The 10,555-nt window shown below is 46.1% G+C and overlaps 1 protein-coding gene across 2 annotated transcripts; it reads left to right on the plus strand.

Moving 5' to 3' along the window:
* The first annotated feature begins 140 nt into the window (after positions 1–140).
* trpc6a (transient receptor potential cation channel, subfamily C, member 6a) lies at positions 141–10,423 on the plus strand. 2 transcript variants are annotated; one of them, XM_058086581.1, is made up of 14 exons: positions 141–4,460; positions 4,691–5,019; positions 5,974–6,106; positions 6,304–6,604; positions 6,801–7,037; positions 7,120–7,284; positions 7,357–7,594; positions 7,668–7,895; positions 7,975–8,239; positions 9,362–9,557; positions 9,659–9,859; positions 9,945–10,001; positions 10,091–10,166; positions 10,240–10,423. In XM_058086581.1, the coding sequence occupies exons 1-14, from the start codon at positions 4,342–4,344 to the stop codon at positions 10,365–10,367; spliced, it is 2,673 nt and encodes an 890-aa protein (XP_057942564.1). In that variant the 5' UTR covers positions 141–4,341; the 3' UTR covers positions 10,368–10,423. The 2 variants fall into 2 exon arrangements, with proteins under 2 accessions (XP_057942564.1, XP_057942565.1); XM_058086582.1 differs by having other exon boundaries at positions 6,852–7,037.
* Positions 10,424–10,555: the final 132 nt, after the last annotated feature.

A 10,555-nucleotide genomic window follows, 5' to 3' on the forward strand; every position in this document is an offset into this window, starting at 1 on the left:
CGATTGGTTGGTTCATTTCAAATGCATCCCATCATTCAGTCACTAACGGTTACACATCATTAATGTATTTCTCATCCAACAGCAGGAATGGAAACAGTTGAGAAGCTCTTTTAGTAAGTCCTATTGTGAACATGCTATTTTGTGTGTATGGGTATCCAAAGGGCAACGCAGGGGCTTTTTGCAGTCCACACCTGTATATCTATTGGCCCGTGGCACATTCTAATAATTTCATTTGAAAAGAAAACAGCAAAAATGTAAAAATCTGCAGTGGTTTTGCCAGAATAAAGTCAAAATATCAAGTTGAAATATTATTTAAAATCATAACAAAACAAAATAAAGTTTGTGGAAAATGTAATAAGAATAAAGTCAAAATATTATGGGAATAAAGTCATAATATTAAGAACAGAAAATTACAAATAAGGGCTCCTACCTGGCGGACATTCACTTGTCACGGTCCAATCTGGAAGCAAATAACTGTGATAAATGAGGGATTACTGTCAAACCATGTTTTTGTATGATTTCTTCCAAAATTTCCACAAAAATATTTTCATCCAATAGTTTGCCTCCCCTGTATTGGATCATTGTCTGAAATGTGTGCTGCGTTACTGACTCGCTGACCCCAACCAAATATTTCTGACTCCGCTTCAGCTAAGATGAGGAAAAGAATGAGAGATTTCAAGAGTGTCGTCCAACCTCTCATTCATTCATTAAGACGGAATGTAGGGAGAAGTTTCTCCAACAGGGGGTGCTGTTGACCTCCTGTTCCTCCTACAATGGGAGACTGACAGTTCGCCCAAGGTGTTTGTTGTTGATCTTTGTATGATGTAAGCAAACATGGATAACATGAAAGATTGGGCTTACACCTCATGGGGTGTCATTTTTTCACTTGAATGTAAAGGACATTTGGGGTGCATGTTGGCCACGCAGTCAGGAGATCTGAGTTCGATTCTGCGCTTGGGCATCTCTGTGTGGAGTTTGCATGTTCTCCCCGTGCATGCGTGGGTTTTCTCCGGGTACTCCGGTTTCCTCCCACATTCCAAAAACATGCTAGGTTAATTGGCCACTCCAAATTGTCCATAGGTATGAATGTGAGTGTGAATGGTTGTTTGTCTATATGTGCCCTGTGATTGGCTGGCCACCAGTCCAGGGTGTACCCCGCCTCTCGCCTGAAGACAGCTGGGATAGGCTCCAGCATACCCCAGCCACTCTAGTGAAGATTAAGCGCCATAGAAAATGGGTAAATTACATTTGTGGTACCCCCTATAGGTTGTGTTCTAAGTTCTTAGGAAGACATGCTAGCATACAAAGTCAGTTTTTCAATGTGCATATCTTGCAGAATATTCGACTAGTTATAAGACAAATGGCAATTAATTGCAAAGTCCCTCATTTGATCTTTTGAAAATGATGAAAAAAAAATTCCACTGCATTTCAGCCCTGCCACAAGGACCAGCTGACATGACATAGGAACATTAGGTTCTGGTTAACACAGGAAGAGAGTGATGACAGGCTGACCTAGGCTGGAGATGACTTGATTGAGGGACAGTAGCAGACTGGTGTTTGGTATCTTTGTTCTTCTGCTGTTAACCATGGTTACCTGCAAGGGAACACATGCAGTCATCATTACTTAGCACAGAAAGGGCTTCACAGGCGCAGTGACCTTTTATCGCATCAAAAACATCAAGGAGAGAGGTTCAGATATGGAGCGCATATTGACGCCTGGCATCAAGAAGGGTGCAAAGAAGCCATTTCTCTGCAGAAAAAAACATCAGAGACGGACTGGCATTCTGAATGTTGGGCATATTGGGAATATTGGGCTTGTCTGGAAGACAAGAAAAGGTGAGCGCTACTATCAGTCCTTTGTCAGGCCAACAGTAAAGCATCCTGAAATCATTCATGGGTACGATTATGCATAAGAACACATAAAATATATAGAAAACATATATAACTGACTATCTTTTGTGTTTACAGAGCATTGAGTTTGATTGACAGCTGGATGTTGACGAGCGCATGAGAGCTTCCACCAGGCTCTCCAGGTGTTTGCCCCCCCCTTTCGCCATTAAGAGTGTATACGTTTCACTTTACAATGTTTACATTGACAATGAGTGTACATTCTGCTCCGGCTTTTAACATAAGCCACCACGCTGACATTCGTCACCGTTTGCCCACCTCCTTCCTTCCCGCCCGTACCCCTCCTCAAATGAAGTGTGACGCCATAAAAAGTCCAAAGTGTCTAATCTTCAGCAATCAGGGCCTTAAAAGGCAACTTGGTGCCACAATGCGTACATCAGAGGCTCAGCCTTATCAGATTTCCACATGTTGATGTCATGAGGTGTTTATGTGTTCATGACAATTTCAGTAAGAATAGAAACCAGGATGGGTGGAGTTTCGGGGAGGAGGTGGGGCCCATGCAATGAAGCAGGCAGAGGTTAAAGGTGAGGATGACCTCTACAGTACCCAAAGAAAGTGTATGCGCATCTAGACAGGAAATGTAACCATTTTGTATGTTGTTTGCATGCTTGTGTATGTGTGTGTGTGTGTGTGTGTGTGTGTGTGTGTGTGCAAAGTGGGAAGTAGTTTTCCCACAGTGGATGAGGGGGACACAGGGTAGGAGGACACAGGAAGCAAAGTCTGCTGGGAATTTGGACCCTGAGGAATCTCATCTGCTGTTCATCAGCCATCAGTCAACCCTGCGCACACACACACACACACACACACACACACATAAAACACTAATGTATGAGTGCAGTTTAAAATAGCCGCACACTGTCTAAGCATAAAAAAACAAACATTGAGTGGGATATATTTACAAATCGATGTGTTTACGTGCAGCCACAAAACCTATTTAACCACAAAATCAAAGCTAACGCTACCTACAGTATATAGTTTCCTTAAGTGCATCCATCTTCCTGTGGTAACTGCCACACCTGTTACCACCTGGCAATTAGTCATCTTTCTTAATCCTTCTCCACCGATTTCAAATCAACATTTCCAATAAAAGTGTTATAACACATCCATTGGTTCGAGTTGGAGTACCAATCACCATGTCGCTTTATTTGCCATTGTTCATTAGTGACAAAGGAAGCTAACCATGGAAGCTAACCAAAGAATTGCACGGCACACGCTATGAACTTTGAAAATAGAGCAGTTACGCCATCAATCAACTAGGCGAGATTGGACACAATAAGTTATCAAGTGACTTCGCACATTGACTGCTCTGATTTATTCGTCCCGGCGCCATTTGGCTGTAGAGTTTTTGTTTCCTTGTTAAAACATTTTCATACACATTCATTGAGTCGGTTTAGCTTCATCTTCATCTTCTATTGTTTATTGGCTGCTAGCAAGCAATTTAAGCAGTTTGCAGCTTGCTAGTGAACAAATGAAGGAGATTGATTGACAATAGTCCATAGCCAATCAGGACGCAGAAAACAATGGGCAGGTTCTTTCTTCTCCAATACGACTGTTTTGGCTCTAGAGGGCTCCTAATTTCTTACACAGGTACACAGACTAGATGGAGCTGTACTCATCGTCAACATGAGTGTACAACACCCGGTGCTGGTAGCAGTAGTGAACATTAAGGCCGGGATCACAGGCCATCAGAATCGTTCTGCAAGATTAAAATCCCTGTTGTAATCGCACACTAGCTCCGTGGGGTGCAGCGCCGGTTTTTGGCGGAAATAATTGGTTTGGGATCTTTAACAGAGCACTGATAGATCACTCTAATACACCACAAGGACGCAAAACACAATGCACATTTATATGCTGTTAATATTCAAAATTGCACTTAAAAATCCTCAAAAGTTGAAACACTGTACCTTCCACGATGTTACGTTTGGCTACAGGTTTGGTTACGGTTTGGTTACGGTTGCGTTCTGTAATGAAGTTTGGATGGGGTACACAAGATCATCCCTAATTCTGATCAATTGGAACCTAACTTCCAATAAATTCGGCTACTTTTCCTGACACTCCAAGACATCTAATGTTAAGTTACATTAGGTGAGAATATGTATTTACGGCTACATTGCATCAGTTAGCTTACACTATATGTACTTTTCACTTTAAATGTGAGTTGATTATTCAATGTAAGCAAGTTTGCATACTTTATGGATATAAACATAAAGACATAATATGAATAGAGGACTGTTTAAGTGGAATATAATAACGAGGATCTAAGATTATTTAGTCCCATTATTCATACAAATAAAAACACATTCTTTCGCAAGCAGTCCAACGGGGGGAGGAGAGAGAGATGGTGGAAGGGAGGGAGCTACATAGAGAGAGAAAAGTTCTACCACATTCTCCCTCACAGGATGATCCCGTCATACTCTCTGATCTCTTCCCGGGATGAACCACAGGCAGGCGGCCTCTCCGAGCCCGGGAAGCCCGCGGGCCAGGAGCCGGGACAACCTGCTGATGTACGACGACTTCCCGGAGGAGAACAGTTGTCCCGGACGATGGCTGAGGTGAGTTGCTGCCTTCCCCTCAGCAACACTGCAAGACACATAATCAATAAGAGTTGATTAGAAAGAATACAGGATACATTTTTAGGCCAAACTTGTAAAAACATATGATCACTGCAAAGGTTGAGTGTAGTTTTTTGCAGTGGAGGCTGAGAGCATGCCGGGGGCTCCATGTGTGTTTCCAAGTGAAACATGTGGATAATAGATATGAACTGTTTATGACTTGTTGGCAGCCACGGCAGCTCCGAGAGACAACTGCTGGCTCGCCTCAGCGCCGTGAAGCGACGCCAGGCCCTGCGAGGCCCCGGCCACATGTTTACCGCCCCGTCTGCCAGCCCCTCGGAGGTCGAGCAGCGCTTCCTGGAGGCAGCCGAGTACGGCAACATACCCGAGGTGCGCCGCATGCTGCGGCACGTGCCGCACCTGAACGTCAACACGGTGAACTACATGGGTCAGAACGCGCTGCAGTTGGCCGTGGCCAACGAGCACCTGGAGGTCACCGAGCTGCTGCTGGGGAGGCCCGACTTGGCCCGAGTGGGTGATGCCCTGCTGCTGGCCATCAGTAAGACAAGTGAACACCTCATTTACCGAATAGCTTTTTAAGCTTAGCTTTATGCACTTTTCTTAGACAGGCATTAACATTTTTTCCAAAATAGTTCAAACCTTTGTTTGAGTTTGTGTGATTAACCTACGAGGTCGGACACAACAAATTATGAAATGAGTCAGGCATATTTGACTCTGTTCCACTGCACTGTAGCGTTTTTGTATCCTTGTTGAAACACATTGCTCCTGTGGTCATTTTTCCTCCTTCCTTCCTCGTTCTGTACTGACACCCTACAGCCACAAATTCTTCTTCTTCCCTCGCCTTTTGGATGTGACCGCAGTTGCCTTTGACGGCGCAGAACATTTAAAAATAAACTTCAGTAATACTGCTAGCAATCGAACATTTATATATTCATTCATTCATTCATTTTCTACCGCTTTTTCCTCACAAGGGTCGCGGGGGGTGCTGGAGCCTATCCCAGCTGTCTTCGGGCGAGAGGCGGGGTACACCCTAGACTGGTCGCCAGCCAATCACAGGGCACATATAGACAAACAACCATTCACACTCACATTCATACCTATGGACAATTTGGAGTGGCCAATTAACCTAGCATGTTTTTGGAATGTGGGAGGAAACCGGAGTACCCGGAGAAAACCCACGCATGCACGGGGAGAACATGCAAACTCCACACAGAGATGCCCAGAGATGTGGAATTGAACCCTGGTCTCCTAGCTGTGAGGTCTGTGCGCTAACCCCTAGACCACCGTGCCGCCAAACATTTATATAAATTTGGCAAAATCCATTCTGTACTGCACAACGGAACGGAGGAGACTCTATGGAGGTCTATGGTCCGTTAACCAATCAGGATGCAGAACACAATACATGTTCATATGCTGTAAAAAAAAACAAAAACAAGAGAAATTCTGTTTTTTTTGGTCATGAAAGTACTACAGTGTGTTGCGTCCATTGCAGGTAAAGGTTACGTTCGCATTACAGAGGCCCTGCTAGCCCACCCATCATTTCGAGATGCCCATCGTCTTACAGCAAGTCCTGCTCAAGTGGACATACTAGATGACTTCTATGCGTATGACGAGGACGGGACAAGGTAGGACCGATCAATTTCTTAAGTTCCGAGTCACTACAAGATGCTCTGTGTTAGGATTGATAAACAAGCAAGAACCACAGACCCCAATCAATGCACTGGTAAAACCACTGACCGATACAAACTCATCGTTGTGGTCTCAGTCCAGCTCAAAAACTCTTGCGCAACCAGTCCATGCTTTGCTTTAAACCCACCCCCAGGTTCTCCCACGATGTCACTCCGGTGATCCTGGCGGCTCACTGCCAGGAGTATGAGATCGTCCATACCTTGCTGAGTAAAGGGGCTCGCATCGACCCTCCCCACGACTACTTCTGCGGCTGCAACTCCTGCAACTACCAGCAGCAGTTTGACTCCTTCAGCCACTCGCGGTCTCGCATCAACGCCTACCGGGGACTGGCCAGTCCGGCGTACCTGTCTCTGTCCAGTGAGGACCCAGTGCTGGCCGCTCTGGAGCTCAGCAGCGAACTGGCCATGCTGGCCAACATCGAGAAGGAGTTTAAGGTAAAAATAAGAAAAGACACATACCATTAAAATAATCCCCAGCTGAAAAATAACTATTATTATACATATTACCGACTGGACTGCAAGTAAACACAAGAACTTTTTATGAGCCTGGGGGGAAGCATACAAAGATGAGGGCCCAGATCTTATCAGAACCATGTTTACTTGACGTGTATTTATAATGCTCCTCCTCCAGGGCCAGGCTATCGGACAAGTGTTTAAATTCTTCAGCCTGCTTTGTCTGCAGAACGACTATTGCTGTCTGTCAAGCCAGTGTAAGGACTTTGTGGTGGGCCTCCTGGACCTGTGTCGCAGCACGGAAGAGGTGGAGGCCATACTGAACGGAGAAACTGACTGTGGCGAGAGCTACGATCCGCCAGGTCGCCCTTCCCTCGCACGCCTCAAGTTAGCCATCAAGTACGAAGTGAAGAAGGTCAGACTGGAAGGGATCATGTGATGGTTGAGGCTCCTCTCCCAAAGGTTCTAGCCACTTGTATGTGTTGTATTCTTCTCAGTTTGTGGCCCACCCCAACTGCCAGCAGCAGCTGCTGAGCATCTGGTACGAGAACCTGCCTGGTTTGAGGCAACAAACCACCGCCATCAAACTTCTGGTGGTCTTGGCGGTAGCTATGGGGTTACCAGGGTTGGCTTTGGCCTACTGGATTGCTCCGTGCAGCAGAGTATGTCCCACAGGGTGGCCCGATTTCATGTTTTTGTCGTTTTTGTGAAGTCCAACGGTTTATTTGATCCAGGTGGGTCAAGTGATGCGAAGCCCCTTCATGAAGTTTGTGGCCCACGCCTCGTCCTTCACAATCTTCCTGGGTCTCCTGATCTTGAATGCCGCAGACCGCTTCGCAGGAACCACTTTACTGCCCAACATGACCCACCACCATGTTCCAGGGGGACTCAGCACAGACCCACTGCTGCTCTATCGAATGACCACAACCCCCTTCACCTGGATGGAGATCCTCATCATCGCGTGGGTCGTGGGTAGGAGGAGAAAAGCCAACACGGAGCAGGACGACACGTCCTCCGCATCATCTGACCCTCTGTCCTGCCGCAGGTATGATCTGGGCGGAAGTGAAGGAAATCTGGAGTCTCGGGCCAGGCGAATACATTGTGGAACCGTGGAACTTTCTGGACTTTGGGATGCTGGCCATCTTCCTGGCGTCCTTCAGCTGTCGCTTCTCCGCCCTCAGACACGCCAGCGTTGCTCAGACGCATGTCCACGCCCACTACACAAACCTGACAAACGTCACGCTGCCCCCGGAGATACTCTACTTTACACTGGGTGAGCCCGATCTTGGATTTTGTCCACTCCATCATCCATATTCCCAGTATTTCGCCTTGAATTTGCCCGTTTTTTGCAGCCCGCATCCACTGGCTCCCGTCGGACCCCCAGCTGGTCTCTGAGGGTCTGTACGCTGTGGCGGTGGTGCTGAGCTTCTCTCGCATCGCTTACATCCTCCCGGCCAATGAGAGCTTCGGTCCGCTGCAGATCTCCTTGGGGAGGACAGTGAAGGACATCTTCAAGTTCATGGTCATCTTCCTGCTGGTCTTCTTGGCCTTCATGATCGGCATGTTCAACCTGTACTCGTACTACCTGGGTGTCAAGCAGAACGACGCCTTCACCACGTGAGCGCTATTTTGCAGCTTTAAGGGGACATCGACACACAAACAGAAACGTGTGTGTTCAATATAAGCGTTTACGTTTGCTTAAGCACGGTGCCGGGCCCTGATCCTGTGACCACGCCTTCTCCAAAGAGAGTAGCATACGCTAAGCACTAGGCTAAAAGTTTTTAAGGTTTTGGGTTTTTAACCCACTGACCAGCGCTGCTTTTAATGTGTCGGGGAATGACATTTACTAAATGTAATATCACAGCTAGCGCAGCTACATTGGGGTCTTTAAGGACGTTTGCATTCAATTACATTATGTCATCACGTCATGCTAGGCTATGTAATACGTCATTGTTGAAGTTACATTTGATTAGTTTGGTAAATAACTCTTAAAACATTCATTTTCTACCGCTTATCCTCACGAGGGTCGCGGGGGTGCTGGAGCCTATCCCAGCTGTCTTCGGGCGAGAGGTGGGGTACACCCTGGACTGGTCGCCAGCCCATCACAGATCACATATAGACAAACAACCATTCACACTCACATTCATACCTATGGACAATTTGGAGTGGCCAATTAACCTAGCATGTTTTTGGAATGTGGGAGGAAACCGGAGTACCCGGAGAAAACCCACGCATGCACGGGGAGAACATGCAAACTCCACACAGGGATGACCGAGGGTGGAATTGAACTTGGGTCTTCTAGCTGTGTAGCCTGCGTGCTAACTCGGCCGCTGTGCAGCCCCCTGTTAAAACACGTTACATTGAATTCCATTCAGTTAGGTTATGGCCAGCTACGCTACATTTAGTTGGGGTTAGGTTACGTTACATTCGGGAGGGTTATGTTACAGTATGTAACGTTACGTGTTTGAATTAGATCGGGTTAATATTAGCGTTAGATTGGGTCAGTTACGTTAAATGACATAAGGTTACATTAAATGGGTTGTGTTCAGGTGGGTTATGTGTTAAACATTAAGTTACATGAATTATGTAACGTTACAGTATGTTACTAAACTAGGTTCATTTAAGATTACATCAGGTTAGTTGACATTGCCATCTAGTGGCATGGCATTAATGTTACATTAAAATACTTCAGTGGATTGTTGTCATGGAAGCAGTGCTGTGTGTGTGTGTGTGCGCTAGGCTGGAGGAGAGCTTCAAGACTTTGTTCTGGGCCATATTCGGGCTATCCGAGGTCAGGTCGGTGGTCATAAACAACAGGCACAAATTCATCGAGAACGTCGGCTATGTGCTGTATGGTGTTTACAACGTTACCATGGTGATCGTGCTGCTCAACATGCTCATCGCCATGATCAACAGCTCCTTCCAGGAGATTGAGGTTGGCCCACCAGACCCACCTAAATCTCGACCAGTGTTTCCGCTTGTCTATCACAGACTTGTTATGGAGAAAACATTCAAGCGTTGTCCTTCTCTTTGCAGGACGATGCTGATGTTGAGTGGAAGTTTGCTCGGGCTAAACTCTGGTTTTCCTACTTTGAGGAGGGAAGGACGTTACCGGTGCCCTTCAACCTGGTCCCCAGTCCAAAGTCCATGCTGGGTCTGTCCAAAGGCATCAAGTCTCTGGCCCTGCACTATGTGAGGGGACAAAGGGAAGACAAGAATGAGACACAGCTTGACAAGGTAACACATCTGCTACTGCACATTTAATTCACACTAAAGTTATCACCAAATGCCTAGCAACTTTTATATCAATATATTTTCCTAGATTGGAGAAAGAAAAAGTTCAACATACAGCAGTTCCACTCACCCTTCCAGATATCAGGTATCGCAGTATCGTGATATTCCTTCAGCAGAAGTGAGCATTGTTGTCTTTTTTGGCCTGCAAGTGTGACGTGATGATGCTTCTTGTAGAAGATCATGAAGCGTCTGATCAAGCGTTATATCATCAAAGCTCGAGCAGACAGAGAGAGCGACGAGATCACAGAAGGTGAATGAAAGAAGACATCTGAAATCCCTCCGTACTTGACATTCAATGTGATTTCCATGCTGTTTTGGTTCAGGTGAGCTGAAAGAAATCAAGCAGGACATCTCCAGCCTACGCTATGAGCTGCTGGAAGAAAAGTCTCAGAACATGGAGACCCTGGATGAGCTGCTGAAAAGACTTGGCGACATCACCACACCCTCCTGATCATTCGTTTACTGCTGTATACGTTTCAACACTTGCTGTAGCTATTAAAGATTTGTACCAACAATGAAGATGGACCCTTGCCTTGACGGACAGCCAATTGCATCATCCAGCTCAGGTCTGGTGACATTTTCTGGGGTCTACCACTTCACTATTTTGTTCCATAACCCTCAGGATCTTTGAAGACGTTT

The sequence above is a fragment of the Doryrhamphus excisus genome, chromosome 11 (genome assembly GCF_030265055.1).
Source record: "Doryrhamphus excisus isolate RoL2022-K1 chromosome 11, RoL_Dexc_1.0, whole genome shotgun sequence".
NCBI classification, from domain to species: Eukaryota; Metazoa; Chordata; class Actinopteri; order Syngnathiformes; family Syngnathidae; genus Doryrhamphus; species Doryrhamphus excisus.